The sequence below is a fragment of the Aspergillus luchuensis genome, chromosome 2 (assembly GCF_016861625.1).
Source record: "Aspergillus luchuensis IFO 4308 DNA, chromosome 2, nearly complete sequence".
NCBI classification, from domain to species: domain Eukaryota; kingdom Fungi; phylum Ascomycota; class Eurotiomycetes; order Eurotiales; family Aspergillaceae; genus Aspergillus; species Aspergillus luchuensis.
The window spans coordinates 4,265,863-4,285,433 of record NC_054850.1 but is presented as its reverse complement, the minus strand read 5'-3'; the positions used below and the strand labels follow the sequence as shown (position 1 = coordinate 4,285,433).

The 19,571-nt window shown below is 50.3% G+C and overlaps 3 protein-coding genes across 3 annotated transcripts; all 3 read left to right on the top strand.

The window, feature by feature from the left end:
- Window positions 1–10,206: 10,206 nt before the first annotated feature.
- Window positions 10,207–12,229, top strand: AKAW2_21399A (putative C2H2 transcription factor (Con7); the record flags this gene model as incomplete). Its single annotated transcript, XM_041686219.1, has 5 exons — window positions 10,207–10,558; window positions 10,646–10,887; window positions 11,086–11,266; window positions 11,628–11,975; window positions 12,201–12,229. The coding sequence occupies 5 exons, from the start codon at window positions 10,207–10,209 to the stop codon at window positions 12,227–12,229; spliced, it is 1,152 nt and encodes a 383-aa protein (XP_041540225.1).
- Window positions 12,230–14,630: 2,401 nt separating this feature from the next.
- AKAW2_21398A (pentatricopeptide repeat-containing protein) lies at window positions 14,631–17,062 on the top strand (the record flags this gene model as incomplete). Its single annotated transcript, XM_041686218.1, has 2 exons — window positions 14,631–15,266; window positions 15,350–17,062. The coding sequence occupies 2 exons, from the start codon at window positions 14,631–14,633 to the stop codon at window positions 17,060–17,062; spliced, it is 2,349 nt and encodes a 782-aa protein (XP_041540224.1).
- Window positions 17,063–17,694: 632 nt separating this feature from the next.
- Window positions 17,695–18,881, top strand: AKAW2_21397A (Yip1 domain protein; the record flags this gene model as incomplete). The annotated part of the gene is made up of 4 exons (XM_041686217.1): window positions 17,695–17,782; window positions 17,909–18,332; window positions 18,403–18,555; window positions 18,632–18,881. 4 exons carry the CDS (start codon window positions 17,695–17,697, stop codon window positions 18,879–18,881), a joined length of 915 nt encoding a protein of 304 aa, XP_041540223.1.
- Between the last annotated feature and the right edge of the window lie 690 nt (window positions 18,882–19,571).

The following is a 19,571-nucleotide window of genomic DNA, read 5'->3' as shown; positions in this document are numbered from 1 at the left end:
GATTGATGGTTGCTTGATTTACCTCTAATCGAGGGCGATTGACTGCCAGATACTGTCAAAACTGACAGCCTGCTGATTTATACGCATTGCATCAGAGGCCATTGTTTTCCTACTGCCAGATTAACCCCGCAGAAGCATCTAAAGTCCGGAGAAATGACAGCATAAAGTGCATTTCCACGGAGGATAATTTTCCTTCCACTTGTCATTAGCTGCAGCGGGGCTGACATATAGCAAACAAGCAATTCCGGGTGCGATTTCAGATCTGCGGTGCCTATCTGAGATATATCATACTTCCTGGTATGCTTTCGAGGTGGATGAAGCTTTCGCTGTTCTGGACTGACTCGACTCGACTTGTGAGCCTCGGCACATCCATCAATCGGGTCCGGAGAGAGCACACCATCTGGTAGTAGTGCGTGGGGGCACCATGGGGAAGCTGTCTTGCCGAGCTACCTGGGCATTCTCTTTACTTGCCGACGCCCGGGAAAAGGGACATCCAGAAAGCAGAAATTCATCTCGCTCCAGAGCTTTCCAGATAGCTAGCTAGCTAGGTAGCGAACCAAGCCTTGCCGATCCGGGCACGCAAGGAGGGCCAAGATTATCCGGGGTTGAAGAGCCCAAGGGGAGGCTCAATCATCGACTGCGGGGAGTTAGTCCAGCCAAGCGAGATGGCGCGCCCTGCAAAAGCTCCGGTTTGCGGCGACGCGATTCAGAGCGCCATCCATGGATGGAACAAATACGCTTGGGAGAGGAGAAAGGTATTGGCAGCGGGACCTCCTGTGGTCGCTTTTCCACGGAGAACAAACAACCAGAATGGATGAAAAGATGAGGGGAAAACTGAAGGGGATCGCGTTATCTTGCTGGTTTGTTGACAGCGCAGGTGACTCGAGGAGATGCCGAGTGCTACCTCACTATCTTACTGTAAGATATCGCGTAATATTCAAGGAAATCAATCCATCCGCGTCTCTCTCTCTCTCTCTGTCTCTGTTCGGGAGGGTGGAGTGGGGACTCCCGACCTGTCCAGTCCAGTCTGGTTGAAGGGTCACGGTGAGAGTGGATGTATTTTCCCAGCTGGACGAGCACTCTGACAATGGATGTCTTGCTCAGCTGAGGTGTGAAATCCCCATGTTAAATACAGGAGTCGCGAGAGTAGTATTGTTTTACTTTTTTTTTTCTTTCGAGAGGGGAAATAAACCCGCCGAGGAAAATTGATTATCAGAGATAGAGAGTGATAGTAGTATAGTCGGTATCTATCCACTACTGTCAAGTCTGGTGTGTCTGCAGCTCAGCTGTTATGTACCTGCCTTCTTGGTCCAGATAGGATTAGCACAAAAACAACAACAACAACCTTGGGGGGGAATTTGTTTGATGTACCCGGAAGTACCATCTTACGTACCTCCAGGGGAAAGGGTACCGGTATGTACTCCGTACCGGTGGGCCGCACTACTGGTCCTCCCCGGTACCAACCAGTTACTAGTGAGGTAATATACTTGTTGACCAACGCCAATCACAGCTCCTAAAGCAAATGCAGGTTTAGGTATATACCGCTAGCCCCGAACGGAGTTAGGCCGATGTCGCGGGAGGGAAAACTAAACTAGGAGGGTGGTTCCAGTTCGGGTGCGCTAACCACTAAGGTCAGCCCTCCCAATGAGTCCCAAGTCCCAACTCCTCCCTAAGCTTGGGTCAAGGTCCAGGACCAGGACCGTGAGCGGGCTAGCCTTGGAACTAATCGTTAGTCCAATATGCGGAAGTCGGGAATTCCGCAGATAGTATCACGGGGGGTCAAGATTGGACACGGTCGAGTAGGTTCCGGTAAGGCCTAACGTAATAAGAATGGCTTGGTCCGGCGCCGACGCTGCCAACCAGCCCTTCAAGCCTCATCAGTCATCCTGGTAGCCTGTAATCATTATGCTCTGGCTTTTCTCTGTGTTCGAGCGGGCGTAGAACATGCATGGAACATGTAATCTGTGAGCTCGTGATCGCGTATGTTTACGAGAAGACAGGGGGCCAAAAATCAGAATTGATCGAAATCTAGAATAAAAAAAGAAAACATGGGTCTATCTCTGCAGTTGCCGTTCTGCTAACCAATATACACCAGCGAGTAAAGTAGAGCCCGGGTGATCCTGGTTAAAGTCGGCGAGGGGGTCGCAAAGGTGGCCCATCCTCTTTTTCTCTCTATCCTGAACCAGGCAGGGGTGTGGTCTTGGCGGTCCGCAACTTCGGAACTATAGGTAGTATTTATCGCATATTAAAACGCTCGCTCGCCATGAATAATAAGACTGACACGTTGTACTCCGTCTTTCGCGATAAGTGGAATTTGGCCGACGGAGGAACTCGGCCTATTGATTCGTTCCGCAGTCGCTGACCAAATATGGAGACGCGATTACATAAGGAAACCCTGGGGGGGAAGAGTTTGTTGTGTCTTGTGTCTGTCTGTGTGTCTCTGTCTGTCTGTCACCAAAAGAGTCAGTTGGCCCGAAAGGTGGACTTGCGGCCGACGATTATCGTCGAGCTCCCCCCTCCCCCCGTTAGAAACAATTTGAGTCATTGTTCTTGGAGCTTGGGCCTTATCGTTAACACTAGGGAAGGTAGCTACCAAGTAGTGTAGCCGATATTAGTTGGGGAAGCATCGGCGGCGTAGACAGACAGTCTGATCTTCCGTTGTGGGCCGGTGGGAGGAAAAGAGAATCTAAGAGCGAAGCCCAGAAGAGGTTCAGATGCGCAAGTCCGACTACCGGACGGAGCGCGGAGTCCTCCGTTCCACCATACTCGCAAATTCCCTATTGGTATGGCGGCGCCGAAAATCTCATATGGTCAATCGGTCAGGACGCAATCTCGTTAATCGCGCGATATGCCGTCTTGATCTCGTCCGTTCCCCCCTAAAAATCGCAAGCAGCGCAGCAGGCACAAGGTTTTCGCTACCAGAGAGTCGTCACGGTCAATCATCAGGCACGGATTGGCGTACCGATTTCCGACCTGCGACTAAAAGTGTCCCCATCATCTTAAAGGTGCCTTAGTCTACCGACTTAATCAAAATCCTAAAGCGCCGTGAAAAATTGCTGATCTCCCCATTGGCTCCCTTCGAGAGATTTCCCTGCCATTCTCTTTTGGATTTTGAGTTTGTTGGAGATGGGGCGACGTCGGTCGCTTTCCTGATTTTCGTCTAATTCACTTACAACAAATAACCATATCCATGGCTCCATCTTTGCTCCACAACAACAAAGGACGGAGGGGTGAGCCGCAGAGCCGTGGTGGGAATCATATCCCCAATGCAGTCAAGAACGGGAGTGTCTGCTCCATACGGTGTCCAAAGACAGGTCCACGGTAGGTATCAATGCTAGTACCGAGCATTACCATCTCTCCGATACGCCTTCCAGTGGGAAGTCGCAGTAGGGGATTAAAGAAAGTAGTAGTACTCACCACTGGGGGATGTGGTGTGCCACTAAGGGCAGTTCCTCGGCAAAATAAGGTGAGCTGAACTGAGTGATGTCGCAATACCTGTAGATGATAATTTAGCGGCCAATCTTCTTTATCCAACCTGGGATAATTAAACCCGCCATCGCATATATTTCATCGATGGCGCGAGAGGGTTTTCACTTACACAACACATCCCCGAGACGAAGATGATTTGCAGAAATGGGATTGGCTACGGAGTACGGAGTAGCCGTTCCGCATTATATGATTCGAGGGTGACTGCGACTTCGATCTGTTGGCTCAAGAACGTTAAAGAGGCAAAAAGGGAAGAAAAGAAACAGAGAAAAAAAAAAGAAATGAAAGAGGAGGCGCGTATTGCCTTCACACATACACACACACTCTCTCTCCCTCTCCTCACCTTCCTAATTGACTCCATTGCCTCTTGTCTTTCCTATAGGTTTCAATCTATTACTTTGAAGATAGAAATGTAGTCTCGCCGTCTCCTGAGCAGACGCCACTTGAGCCATGGCCAAAACAATCCAACTAAGACGCGCTGCCAGCTAGCCAGCTACAACACTATGCGCACGTGGAGCAGGTTAACACCTGAGATCACACCAAAATAGCTTGGTCACGGACGTGACATTTAACAGCGGAGCTATCCGCATAAGGCAAACCACTCAGCCCGTGAAGCCCATTAATCTACGACTTAGCGACAATGCCATACATGTGTGGATAAAAGTCTTGCATATGCCACATACTGAAGGAGATACCGGACTCAGTAATTCCTTAATTGCATGTCACGTCGAAGTGAGCAAAAAAAAGAAACGGTATGGGAAGTAGAAAGAGTAAAGAATAAAAAAAGAAAGGAGAAAAAAAAGACGCACGCCTACATCATTTTTCCGTCAACAATTGGTGAATTACCCCTTTCATGTGCATAAGTTAGGCTTCCCCGATGGGGAACAATAATAATTGATCGTTTGGGATTGATCCAGCTTCCTGTGTTGTCAAGGTGGATCCCGACCATTACTGGTTCGATACACATGCAATACATGCTCCTACTCCGAATATTTTACTTGCCCGTCATCTGGATACCTCCTCGGAGGGGGAAGAAAGCAGAAGATATTGGTTGAGGACAGATGCATTGTGCATTCAATTCCAAGTTATCCATTGTGGCGCTGATGACCTGATGAAGCGAGCAGGATATCCTGGTATAATATTGTCGATTATGGGTGGTCACTGCTCCCTTGGAGGAAGGTCCATTCATTGTTTATCAGCTTTCTCCAAGCGCAGCTGTGGAGGCGGTCTCCGTACCAGTAATACTTAGAAAAGCAAAAAGTCCCGATCGACGCCCATCACCCAAGTCTTAACCCATAACTAATCGGCCGCCGTCCCAAATTGTACTAGGCGTTGACTGCGGCCTCTACTAAGGCCTTGGCTATTCTGAATCGCTGGTAGTATTACCCCATACATCCGGGGATGGCAGGCTTGATTCCGCTCTCGGATGAGACTCTGGACGTCGCGTTCCAGCTTTTGGAGGCGTGAATGTGAAAGCCAGCAGGGTGCAGTGGCTTCGCTAAAAGGACAAGAAGTGACATTTGCATCGGGTTGATCATTGCTCCAATTGAATGCTCGCTAAGTCATCATATCAAATTCAGCAGAGCCAATCACGACCTTTCTTCCAGAGTCCTCCGAGATGACTTGATGTTGTTACTCTGGACGTATGGTTGGATGGATGTAATGGTATAATACTCATTATGAAACTGATACCAAATGTTATTATTGATTCCTGCGATCCACCCGCAACGCACATCGCATGATGGTTGCCTTGTGACCAGCTGATTTTCGCAGGCACCTTTCTCTATGGTGATCGAAATGTTGGAGTAGCATCTTCCTCCATAATATTCAATGCGAATATCGAGTAAGGTAGGTACTGCCGTGACAGGGCGTGGGCTAATAGTCTAGTAGTAAGTAGTGAACCGTACAAACGAAGACCCACGACTAGACCATAGGAATGGCAGCATGGACTGAGCCCATGATAAAGACACTGGCTGGTAGATAGTAGGTAACCACTTAATTGATTATTATGGAGAGTAAAGTAGTAAGTAAGTATCATCGGGATGCCTTCACCGGCAGTGGGTGTGTTAGTAGGTTCCGCCTGCGCGGGGTATGAACCAGGCGGAATACCAATCACCACCCGTCCATCTGCCCACCCCAAGACTTGTGGGCTGGAGCAGCATCCTTCCGAGATTGGAGCCTTGCATTTTTCTCACGTCCCCCTTCTCCCCTCCCTCACGCCTGGCCTTCCTATCAAGAACTAGCTCACTAGCTCACCCTTTTCTGTATGGCCCTGGTAGGGTTGGTAGAGTAATATTAACCAACGTTGAGCATTGGCTATGATTGTGTTGCTTCCGGAGTACTAGTGCCGGCATCTCGCTTCTGCATCGGCCGGTTGATTTGGTCTTCTTATCACGTTTTCGATGCATTACCTGCGATGTTCAACCTTGTGCTTGTTCAGGATTGCATGTTTGTGGCGATGAATACGTGCTGGAAGACATGACAGTATTTATAATACTTCGGAATACACTTGCGACTGTCTTGGGGGTAATTTTCCCAGTTCTGAGCCGAGGAGTCGCACCCCTAGATGCAATCATATGTACGATCATAATAATGATCATATTTCTGAACCTGGGTTATATCATTGATTTCTAATTGCCAATGGCCATTACATCGTGGGAAGGAATTACTTGCATCCCTCGAAGCATGTCTCGACTCCGCACATATCATTCGCGAAATATCGTAGTGCTCCTGGAGGGTGGTACCCCTGAAAGACATACCAAGGCACTTAGTAAACACCTACCTACTGGTTCAGTAATTTTAGCAGCCAGCAAAAGTACAACAGTCAATGGAACGCTCAAGCCGATAATGCTGAGTGAACGATCTTGGCTTGTCTCTCTGCTCTCTCTTCTCTCTTCTCTGGCCTCTGGCCTTACAACATGCCTGTTCCTACGGGCATCGGAAGATCGTCTAACGCTTTTGATAGCATACTTGACCATCATCCTTCTTCACGATCTAGTCTGAAGTAACTAGATACCCTTTGGCTTATGGTTAACATGCTTACTAGCGTTGCCTATACGTCTAAAGGTTGTTTGGCATCGAACCTAATTAGCCTGAAGGTCTGATACCCTCCGTATGTCGATTGGACTGAGACCCTCGTGTTCCCCACTGACGCGTTCCTGACTTGCGCAAAAGATAAGGATTCGACTGGTTACACCATCCTCCTACTTAGATACTAGGCACTTTATACTGCATACATCTGACTGATCCGCTCTACCGTAGTTGCAGGTCTGAAGGGGGCTAAGGAACGCGCAAAACCTCTCGATTTTGGGCTAGGTCGGAGGGCACATCGGAGACTTGGTTCCCAATACAGGGGAGTAAGTACTTTGTACCATTGTTTCTGGTGCTGTGAGAGGAAGTCTTCCGATTTGAAGCGACAGAACGGAGTAATATGGAGAAGGAAGCTGTAGTTATCTCAGGTCAAGAAGTGACTCCACTGCAAGACGTGCTTGTGATTGGCGAGCCCACGGGCATACTTCGGTTTGTTGTTCCTGTTCTCCCCCTGAAGGTCGGCCGTACCGCAACAGGTGACCGACTTGCAACTCTGCGGATACGGCTGGTAATGTTTTTCGTTTCCCTCTCTCCCTTATTCCCACCAGTAGCAGCAGCCAATTCTGCGCCTGTTCCACCCACTTCCCCCCCTCCTCTTCCTCTCTCTCCTATCCCTCCCCTCCTCCTCCTCTTCCTCTTTTCCCACCCCCCTCCACAACTCTACTACCTGACTTTCGCGATCAAGTAACTCATCTTTTTTTAATTTAATATTATTCTAATATTATTTACCTGACCGTGTCAGAAGCTACCATCGCCGGCATCAACCGCTGTCCCCTTACCACCGATATTCTCTTTTTAATATAAATTGCTGCTATTGTTAGTATCGAGGATTTATAATACATTGGTGATATTGACTTTACCCGCTTACTACCCATTAAACTCGCGCCACTCATTCCCCTTTCTTGTCACTTTGGACAGACAGACAGACAGACAGACAAGACAGCCCAGCCCTCTTGTCGAGCCTCCACTATACTTTACTGTACGGACCCTGCACGCGGCCTTCGCTTCCCCCCGATTTGCGCTACGCCTACTTTCTCACTAGCTTTGAGTCTTTTCGCAGACCGTTCCAAGCCGTTCCTCGGGCACGCCATCCCTAGCCCATCGTCGTTTGGCTCACTAAGGCTCTAAGGCCGAATTACCTACTCCCGCAGCCGGGACGTTGACCAACGATCTTGGTTGGTATCCACGGGCGCATACGCTAGGTTCACGACAGTCTCCCTGCGACCAAACTCGAGACGCGCACCGTCCGTCCCGAATCGCGGGTAGACTATCCAAGCTCTAAACCACTATCATAAATTACTAGTAGTAGTCTAGTATATCAACATCTTAAATGTTCTAGGTCTGATTATCAACATCAACATCACATCTTCCCACGCAGAAACTTGCGCACTTCATAACGGAATAACTCAAGGTGGGGTTGATAGGTAGGTAGGCAGGAGGTATTTGAAAAAAGATAGGAGGATTAGTAGAGGTACAGTTGGAAAAGGGGGTTGTTGAATTCCCAAAATTTCAATCTTTTTTATTTTTTTATCTTATTTCTTCTTTTCTGTTTTGATTCAATTTTACTTTTTTTTCTTTTTTTTTTTTGCCTTTTCTTTTCTTCTTACCATATATTATTTATTACACTTTTTTTTTTTTTTTTTCCTCTTACTTTTTATTATTATTATAATTAAATCTTCCCTCCTTTGGGATTCGCCACAACTGTTGGCGGAGTATTCCGCTCGAGGAAGGCAAGCCAGAAAGGTAAAATAGTAGAGAACGATAAAAAAGAAACTAGGACGACAACAACAGGAGAAAAAAGCACCTTCAGACAAGGAAAGCTTAGCCGGGTTACGAAAGAATAACCACAATACTCCGGTCGACAACCCGAACAACTGAGGGGAAGGGGCCAGAGAAAGGCCAACCACCAGCAAAAGGGAAAGACAGAAAGAGGGAATCAGAAGCAATGGGGAAAAAAGATAACTAATTGAAAGAGAAAGCATTACAACGACCACTCTTTTTGAGCCCTGATAATTCATCGAAAAAAGTTGAGTGGGTCAAGCTGTACTTACTGGCTAACGGACCCGTCACCACAAAGCGGCAGCACTCCGCTCCAAGGGCGAGAATGAAGAACCAATCAGAATTAATGCTCCGGGAAGCCCCTCCAATAACACCAGCATTACATTACCAATACCGGCCCCCTCCCTTCATGGTGGTTTTCTATTACCTACATGTTACCAAAGAGTACCGGCTTCCCCCTACAGTGAGTGCACCACCACCACCACCACCACAACTTTTTTTTTATCTCTTTTTTTTTCTTTTTCTTTTTTTTTTTTTGCCTCCAAGCTCCCTTTTTACTATTATTTTATTATATTTTATTTTATTTCTTTTGTTCTTCCCTACTTTACTTTACTATTCCCTACTCCATAAGGGAGTTGAAAAATTACGGGGCCCACGCGCGCTCCACCGTATCCTCGGATCCCACGAGGTGCTTCTCTCTAACTTGCGTTTTTCCTCCTGCCGAAAAGCCTCTTTGCTGTGTCTGTCCGAAGCCTTTTAGGCCGCGTCCTCTGCCCAGGTCTCTCTTTTTCCGGGTAGTAATCGAACCATTTTTTTCCTCCGTCTTGAATTTAGGGTGACTGTGCTACTTGCGTTGCCACCTAGATCGAGGCATCGCTTTCCTTAGCGCTATCGCGGATTTGACCTGGTGGAATCTTATTTGATTATTACTCGTTTTTGTTCGTCCCGGCCAAAGAGACTATTTTGGCCCTGCCCTGGCTGCTTTCTAAACCCTCACCCCCCCCCTCCCCTCCCTTTCCCCTCCAACCCAAAGCTTGCCCGAGCGCAGACAGGACCGTCCCTTTCCATCCTCCCGCGGGTTCCTCGTGCTGTCGTGCGTGCTTACCGCCACCTGCAAGGCCATTCTCCGTCACCCTAACAGGCGACTAAGGCAATTAAGCATCACGATCCAGCGCTACTTTTTCCCCCGAAAGACCAAATACCTCGTCTCGGTTTTCCTGGTCCTTATTTGCGATACATTATTTTTTCTTCCCTTTTTATCATTTTCTTTTCTCCATTATACCTACTATTCTTCTTCTTCTCTTGCGACTCTTCTCCGCCTCGCGCTCTCTTTCACACTTTGTCAGTGTATTGAAAAAAAAAAGAGAGTCCAAAAATCCATACGCGCCAGATCACGCGTTGGTTCTTTCTTCTCTGTTCCACTTCACTTTCCGTCTTCCTTACAACACAACGCGCCCATTTCAGGACGTGCAGGACCTGGTGTGGAAACTTCCATCAATCACTTCGGTCTTCTTATCCTGAATTCACTAAATAGTACGTTCCAACAAGAAAAAAAGAAAAAGAGAAGAGGGAGGGAAGAGAAAAGAAAAAGAAAAGAAGAAAAAGAAGAACGAGGATCTAACCACCCCCATCCTGATCTTCTCTGCTGTTAGAAAGCAACTCTTCCTTCTCCCCTCCCATTCCATCACTACAACATCTCTTTTTCATTCCTTTCTTGTGAAAATCACCAAGCTCATTGTGTTCTCTCGACGCGTCTGTATAGGCTCGCGTGTTTAGTTTTCTTTTCTTTTCTTTTTGGAGGATTGTCAGGGATCTCTCAAACCCCCCCGTTCGCGGCGAAAATTGTATTATATGGACAACAGACCTGCCTCGGAGTACGCGCAGTCAGGTTCGCATTATCCATATCCACCGTCTGCTGCGACCCATTCTGAACTCCCAGTTGCAGACCAGGCTTCTGCTGCTGCCACTGCTCAATACACCCCTCAGACTGAGGTCCGCCCTACTCCTCAGTACACTCCTCAACCCGAGGTCCGCCCCGCCGCCAATATTTCGTCCTCCAACACGCCGCAGTCAGACTACGGTCTGAACCAGCCGCCCGCCGCGCGCTCTCCTGCTTACCACGAGTACATCGGCCGCCCGCCTCAATACCACCACGCGCCCAACACCCAAGCCGGTGGAGCGGCAGGTATGGCTCAAGCAACAAGTCCGTCCATGCACACCCTCAGTGATGGGCAGCACCATGACCATCGCAATCACACGAACCTGAAGTCTGACGCGGCCGTTCCTATAGATCCCTCAATCGCGGCATCCAGCCCCACCTATCCTCCTCCCTACTCTCCCTACCAGCCCCAGGGTCACGATATGGCACAATACCAGGGGCATCCCCCGCCGCCGCCTCAGATGTATACGCGTCCGGAATGGTCGCATGGGTATGGACAACATCAACACGGTCTGCCTGGACCTTATACCACTCCTGCCACAACGGTTGGTCCCGCCTCCCCTGCTGCGACCGCAGGGCCGCGCCCTGGCCAGGTATGTTTTTGATGATTTTGGCGTCTGTTTCCAAGGGCTGCGCACTTGCGTTGGTTTGTTGTCTTGGACGTCCCGCGAGGTGGAGGTCAGGGGGCTTGCTAGCTACGAAGGCTGCCTCGCGGGATGTGGGAAGCGGCGCGCTTTTTCATCTGTTTTTGGCATAAAAAGATCCCAGGCTCATCCAAATGCTTTCTCTAGGTATACTCCTTCGTTCCCATCCCTGGCGCGCAGCAGCACAAGCGGCCCCGTCGTCGGTATGAGGAGATCGAGCGGATGTACAAGTGTGGGTGGAACGGATGTGAGAAGGCGTATGGTACGCTGAACCATCTGAACGCCCACGTCACGATGCAGTCCCATGGCGCCAAGCGCACTCCCGAAGGTGAGTTTGTTGGTCGTTCATTTGCGCGTTTTTGCAAGTTGGTCCGCCAGCTCGCATCTGTTGTTTTTGTTGGTCGCGAAACTCTGGATGGGGCTAGTGCGGGTGGCACACGCTAGTCGTGTTACACTACCTTAGCGCCGCGGATCGCAGTAGCGTGACAAGCCGGTGCGGAGGTTAAGCGTCTTCGACGACTCAGTAGCTCCTGTCTATCGCTCCTGACTTGTTCCGACCATCGGCTCGTGCTGCTTCCTGTCCCATCCCCACCATGACTCTCAAACACCCACTCTGCCCCCTTCCAACACATATTCCTTTCTACTGTCTATACGTTGCGTCATATCATGCTAACTGATCCAATGTACAGAGTTCAAGGAGATCCGCAAAGAGTGGAAGGCTCGGAAGAAGGAGGAAGAGGCCCAGCGCAAGGCTGCTGAGGAGCGCGAGCGTGCTGCCGCTGCTCAAGCTGCCCAGGCCAACCAGGTCGACGCACCCAACCCGGCGGATCCCGCCCAGGCTGGACAACCACCTGCCTACCCTGGTGGTGTTCGTCCTCAATTACCTCCCATTGGATATCAACCTGCCGACGGTCAGGTACCGGGGCAGTACGGAGCTGGAGCCGGAGGTATGGTGTATCAGGGCAATGGGCAGATGGCATACCCGCCAAACTACCCTCATTCCCCTTATGGACAGACCGGTCAAGTGTACCAGCCACGTAAGTAGTCAGTCCTTTGTTATGTTTGCCTTCTCGGCACCGGGTCATGAGCAAGTCTCGCACGCGACATGAAAGAAATCACCCCCCACACAAAAGAAAGAAAAGAAGAAACAAAAAGGGACACACGACCACCATACCCGGCTGCAAGAGCTCAAGAAAGGTTGAGAAGGAGGTCTTTGGATCTATTGCTATAAGGTCTGTAGCTGATCGATGACGGCTTCGCAGAAAACCAATCGACCAGCTACCCGCAATAGATGCCCAGCTTCCCTTACTTCGTTCAGGTTGCATGTTCTAATACAATATCTCCTAATCCCGTATCGCCATCCCCGGATCTAATTCTCTAAGTTCCTGCGCACATGATACCAATTTTTGGCCTTGATTGCTCCAGTCAAAAGAGTGGCCTTGCGACTTACACTTTGTCCCAGTTATGTTTTTTTTGAATTAGATCGCATGGGGAAAAAAGGATAATCGAGGGGGGTTGTTGTCTTTATTTTTTTCTTTCTTCCCTACGTCATTCCCGGCCAAGGGATTACAACTTGGGATATCTGGCGGGACCGTCTGCATTAACTAGCTTTTCTACCATTTCCTGTGAATTATGCGGCAACTGTTTTTACCAAACGTTCCCCTGTGTTGTATGTGGCTTACTGCTATGATTCTTGTGATCTTCCTCTTTTGTGATTCCTATTCACTGTGTCCGCGTCCTTTTCCACTTTTGCTGATGTGTTCCGACCAAGTTATGTTACCCTGGGTTTTTGGTCCCCGAAATTGTGCAATATTCTTGTCCATGTTCTTTTGCTCTGCAGACCGATCCGGGTCTGTGGTCTGGTGGCGGAAGTCTTCGGATTCTGATGCACATGGTTCTTTTCCTTTCTCCCGCCCTCTATCTTCGAGCGGATCACCTGGGAGCTGCGAGATTGATTGGAAGGCGAACGCCGCCGGTCTCGTGGCTGCAGGTGGGAAGATAGTGGGTAAATTACTTCGAGTGAAATGACAATGGTTCGACTGTTCTGTGGATACTTTGTTGTATGCAACTACGCCTGCAATTCGACCGAATTGGGGGTACCGCAAGGTGCCGGCGTGGACGGAGAAGAAGGGCGCATAGCTCCATGCCCCTGCATGATGGAGGAAACTATTCTTGTAATTCCCGGGAAACGTGGGCATTGCTTCGACGGCCGGACAATCTGCAATGCAGATCGTGCATTAGCGGTTCTGACTCTGCAGAGGGCTCCGGGGCCTCTTTCTGTATATTGACTCGCATGTGGTAGATCTTTTTGGGATGAATAGCAATCCGTTAACTCTAATCGACGAGCGTGCATCCCGCACGGTGGCAATAAGCCAACTAGTGGAATGACTATTGCCGCAGAAAGGGACTAACAGAGTCTGCGTGGAGGGCTTTTAGAAATCATGCAATGTCGGTGAGATTCAATCAGTAGTCTGTCCGTCGATACATTACTCGCTCTAGACCATCAACCTGTGGTGATGGATCAGCAGGGCATGGAACCTTCGACGCATACTTCGGTTGAGTTTAAAGTTAGTATCCAAAACATACATACCACGGGGAGAAGGGTAAACTAGAAAAGTAAAGTTGGAGCTATCTATTCTAGGCCTTAGGCGAGATCCGAATAATTTACATACCCTCCTCTTACCTGCGAGAGAGGATAACTTTGGTTCTGGTTGAACTAGTCGCGGGCTTCCCCGGCAAGTTTACTAGTGAGTACCAGTGTAGTACCTGGTACCTGTAACCCTTTCTGGGAGGCTAAGTACTAGGCTGTACCTGAACCCCAGACCAGCTTTAGGTTAGGTTACTAGCCTTGTTGTTGGTTCCTGGCTGCCTTAGCGGCCGTTATTGGGGGAGGGTGGATGGGGGGAGGGGGGGAAGGCGACGGGGGGCGAAGGCAGGGACTGATTAGATGCTTGCCCGCTGCACAATAGCCTCCTCTTCCTCCTTCCTCTCTTACCCTCCCCCTCCTTCATGGGATGCCTAAGCTCAGGCCGCTAAGGATCTGAAAATTTCTAGCGGTGTAAGTCTGACCATTCTGTCGGTATCTAGGCTGACTAGCTAGCTTCTGAGCTACGTTGCTAGCTAAGCTAGAGGCGTTGGGTCTAGTCATGGATGCGTGCATACTTTAGTTCATGCATGTTGCCTGAGGCTGGCGGCGGTTATGCGCAATTTGATGCCTGAGGCTTACAGTGTGGTTTTGACTGGTCGGAGCGGAGTTACTTACTAGTTTGAGGGGATAGAGTACACTAACCTTATCGGCTCTAGTGGGCAGATATGCGATACGGCGGAGTTTGCGATTGTTCGGAGGTCGACGCTTGCTTTGGGGCTCGTTTTGGTGCCTTGCTTTCTCTATCGCATTCCTCTTTCTTTTCTTTGTTCGTTTACATTATTGGGGAAAGAATTTCATCTCGTTTCCGAAGTTTACCTGCATTATACATATTGCCTTTCAGGGTTGTTTCACCAAGCCGTTGCCTCTCCCTCCAGAATTCTCTTCGCCGACCTCCGAGTTTCCTACGCTTGACGCGCTTCACGCTCCCACGATTTCTAGTGGCAACCGGGTTGGAATACACCTTTTGCCTTGCCTATTCCTCCTATCAAGACATCCAGACTTTACACTACCAATCGAACGGCGTGTCTTTCGTTCCCCGCCTTAGATGCTTCGTTGCGGCAATGCCACCGCTCTCCGGTCCGGAAGCGTGGCAATGAAACCACTTCTCCGCACACAATGGCTCCGGACTACCCCGAGTCGATCTATCTTTCACATCGCGGAATCTGGACATCGTATAGGGACACCAGGGAGACAATTCGCACGGATTGGGAGCCTGCAGGCGAGGCGGATGCACGGGGCTGTGGCCGCGGAGGGCTCACCCGCCAGTTCCTCACGGGAGGAGACTGCACCTCGTGAGAAGGAGGAACAAGAAGCAAGAGAGACCAAGCCTGCAGACTCTCATGGAAAACGAAAGTCTTTTGAGCCCAGTTCCACCTCAGACGAAAACGAGGTGCTTGATAAACGGACGCTACTGCGACGGCTTGTTCGGAGGGAATGGGTGCCGCAGAGGTACCTCGTTCCTCGCACCGTGTTGAATGCAGAGTTGAAATGGTTGCGTGACCCACATGCGCTGGCTGAGCGCGTCCGGCGTTGTCTGGCAGACGGACACCTGGCGCTTGGTCTGAAGCTCATTCAGGTGGCTCATCAAAAACGTTTCAAAGCCATTCCGGCTTTCAATCGGCTGCTGGAGTATCTCATGCGTGAGAAGGAGCCGGAACTTGCCTTTAAAGCTTGGAATGACGTATGTTCTTCTTTCCTCTTCTTGGTCTTTATTGTTGTTATTAATTTCGTGGCTGACGATATGCTCGTTTCGAATCATAACAGATGAAAAAGCGAGGTATGGAACTGAACTCGAGATCTTACACTATCTTCCTGAACGGTCTCTGCCAGCACTTCGATATTAGAGGCTTCAAGCCGGTGAAATTGGCCTCTAAAGTCTACATGTCGCTCTACGCTGAGGGTTCCCACGTCGAACCCCATATTATTCACGCCAATGCAATGCTCAAGGTCTGCTGGTGGCACCGAGATATGGAAGTTTTATGGGAGGTTGCTGGCGCACTGCCGGAGTCCGGCAAACTAGCTCCAGATCTTATGACCTATACCACGCTATTAGGGGCTGTCGCAGGCAGTACGAGGACCGCAACATCGGAACTGTATAAGGGAAATATCAAGACGGCGGAAAGAAAGCAGGTTGAAGTCGAGCCGCTTCTGCAAAGGAGAGCTCAGGGTATCCAGGAAGCCAAACGGGTCTGGGCCGACATCATTTATCAATGGAAGAAGGGCCAGGTGCCCATGGACAACTACCTGGCTCACGCCATGGCCCACATGTTGCAGGAGAACTCAAGCTGTGACCACGATGTCTGGTGCGTGTTCGCATTGTACAATCAAACTGCCGGTATTCCGATTTTCGCGGAAGAGCCCCCGAAGGAAAGGATAGAGTCAACTTCGGAAAAGAAGCGAGTATCTTCTCCGCACAGTGATGCGGGCTTGGAAGACGATATCCCGTTCGTTGACGAGGGAGATAGATTACACGATACCGAACCCGAGGAGATCGAGGATGTGGAGGCCGAGGAGAATTTTGATCATCTCTTTGACCCCGTTGTTGGCACGGTGAAACCGCCTGCGAAGACAAGGCTTTCGATGTGGGATGAGGCAACTCTTCCGCGGTATATTGAGGTGGGAAACAGGGAACTGACTATGCTTCTCAAAGCTTGCCTGTCGATAACCCAAGGGACGGCCGCTGCAAAGGAATATTGGCGGTACCTTACGCAAGGAGATGAGCCCAAGGTCGTACCTGACGCGGTTAGCTACCACGCGTACCTACGCATCCTCCGTGCTGCACGGGCTAGTCGTGAATCTGTGGAGGTAGTACGCAATATGACTCGAGACCCCACCGGACCTACAGAAGGAAAGACCTTCCGCATATCCATGGCCTCATGTACTCGGGATCGCAGAAACCCCAACGTGTTCAGACACGCCAACGAGCTTCTGGATCTCATGGCCAACGGCACCGCGCTTCCCGATGCTCGGTCAATAACCCAATATCTCGACTTGGTCCATTCACTGGAGGATAGTCCGGATCTGCTGATGTCCCTCGCTGGCCTTGAATCGGGGGCAGATGCTAAATCGAACAACCTCAGCGCTCTGGGAGTGAAGCTGAAGGCCAGCCTTATTACTTCTGCCGCAGAGCGTCTCTGTCCCCTAATTCGGGACCTCGATGAAGCCGTGTCCAGTGAGCTGTTGGGAGAAAAATCTCGACAGTCCTACCTGGCCCGGATAGCCAAGACCAACCCGTCGGCCGCGATCAGAGGAGAAGATGCCCTTAAGGCGCTTACCATGACACGAAGGTTATTCGACTCGGTCAAGGAAGTCAAGCAACATGTACCCCCGGAGACCTTTAAGGAGGTGCAGCGCCACGCCGAGCTTCTAAAGAAATACTCTGACAAGAGCATTATCCCGAAGTTCCGGAACACTCTGGTTGGAGCAACGGCGGAGCAGATGAACAGACTCGCCGAGCGAGAAGTCCCAAGCGCCTGAGTTCCACCTCATTGATTCAGTCCTATCTATCTGCCGAGGGCCATCCGGGATCCTTCTGCTTCATCCAAGTGGATCTAACTAATATGGTCTCCACTCTATTCAGTACAAATTATAGCATAATCGGGCGTTATAGAAAAGTCGATGTATCATAGCTTAGCACATGATGAGGGGGATGAAGGGCATATTGTATAATACACTTGAAATATGAACATAGTACTCAACTATCTCTGGCATAGATTCCTTTCCAAGCAATTTGATTGTTCAGTTATAGATGTGTCGATCGACAGTTAATTGATGTTTCAGATGGGCTCTTCCGCCTGCCGGATTCAGCCCGTGCTTGCGTACGTAAGGAATGCCACTCTAGCCTCTCCGACACGGGCTGCTCTGCCTCGTGCCAGCCCAGCTTTCCCCAAATCCGAGTTCCAGCTTGCTGCATTGCTACGTTCTGGTCCCTTGTCTCGCTCTGTGATTACTATTCTATCCTCTGGGTACAGCCGGTCTGTCCAGCCCAGTGCAACCCACTAAGCAATCCACGTCAGCCGGAGCGGGCAATGTCCCAGTGACCTACCACAACTAAACCAACTACAACTACTTCCGCGACACCCCAAACCCAACCAGAGGTACAAACAACCATGGCCAGCGTACAACCACACTACACCCACGGGGACATTCGCGACGATGAATCGATCCTCGACGACGACGTGATTGAAGCTGATGATGGTGAGTGAACCACTACCGACCTAGCTACCTAGCTGCCTTCTTCCCTTTGTCTCCGATCCATCCACTCCATCCACCCCATGTACCTCTACATACATCCTCACTAACATAATGTGTCTCAAACTTCAGCCATCGAAGCCGACGACCCCCTCCATGACACCTCCGACACCGCCCCTCTCCGCGGAAACATCCAACCCGAAGCCTCGTCGAGCTCCGCCCGCGGCGGCGGCCGGAGTAACTTCTCCAGCAACTACCTGACGTCCACGATTGGCGGCGAGGACCGCCGCGCGACACAAAGCACCATCGACGAGACGGTATGGGAGACGCTGTCGCGCGACTTGCGGGCCGTCTGGGAGAAGATGCGCCAGGTGTTGTGGCCTAAGTACCTCATTGGGGGCATGTTGCAGCGCGGCGGGGGTGGTATTGGTGCTGCGGAGAGAGGTGAGGCTACGGGCTTTGGGGGTGGGCTGAGGAACATGGTAGGACGCTGGCCGGATGCCGATGTTGTGTTGCAGGGTGGGATGAGTGAGGGGTTGAGGGATTGGGATCTTTGGTGGGTTGATTCTTCCCTATCGTTGTCTACTTTCGGGGAGGGGATGTGTGCTAACCAGTGATGGTTCTAGGGGTCCCTTGATCTTCTGCCTCCTGCTGAGTATGTTCTTGTCAATGCGCGCCAAGGATGAGCAGTCGTCGCTGGTGTTCTCGGGCGTCTTCTCTATCGTGTGGATTGGAGAGGCGGTCGTGACGTTGCAGATTAAGTTGCTTGGTGGAAATATGTATGTTCTTCTTTTTTCCCCGAAAGTGGTTGGATGGAGGTCAATTGCTAATGTTTTTCTCTTCTCCGTTCGATAGCTCGTTCTTCCAGTCGGTTTGTATCATCGGATACACGCTCTTCCCTCTGGTTATTGCCTCTCTGCTCAGTGCCTTTGGCCTCCCGACTATTGCGCGCATACCGGTGTATCTTGTCCTGATTGCGTGGTCGCTGGCGGCGGGCGTGAGTATCCTGGGTGGATCGGGCGTGTTGCGCAACCGGGTCGGCATTGCGGTATACCCGCTGTTTGTGTTTTATATTGCGATCGGGTGTCTCTGCTTTATCAGTTAGGGTGGATGAGGAGGAGATGATGATGATGATGTCGTAGGCATGGTGTCGGTGGGACGATGTGAAGATGAAGATGAGGATGAAGACGGAGGAGTGAGTCAGTCAGTCAGTCAGTCAGCGTGGATTTCTGTGTTGTATCAATTCCGGATGATTTCCCATTTGCGTTTTGTATGTTCAGATCGAATAGAACCTGTTCCAATATCCCTATAGTAGAAGATAGATAGTAGCTGCGGGGTGGAGAGCGAGCGGTGACCGGAGCGACCAGCAAACCGAGCTTGTCCGCCCGAGCGAGACAACAAAGCACTCCGTCACCCGCTTGCGTCTGTCTGTCTGTTCCTCCGACTTCGTGGGTTCCCCCAACGCCGCCTTCACCTTTCCATTCCCCTCTTTTCCTTTGCGAAAACGAAAAAATAAAAGAGGCAGAAGGATCTAAGATACAGATACCTATCTGTTCCCTTCGTCCACTTCTCTCTGCCGTTCGTCCTGCCTGTCCCTCCGCTGCCCCATCCGTTCTCTGACGTTCCCCTCAGCCTCAGTGCTTTGCTTGCTTGCTTGATAGCCTGCTAGCTATTTATCACTGCGGGCTCGTCCGACCAGACTTGCTTCCAGTCAAACTTGTACGATATCTATTCATCTCTGTTCGTACTGTCCCCAGTAGATCTGCTGGATCGCCCTTCCCCTCCCTTCTCCCGT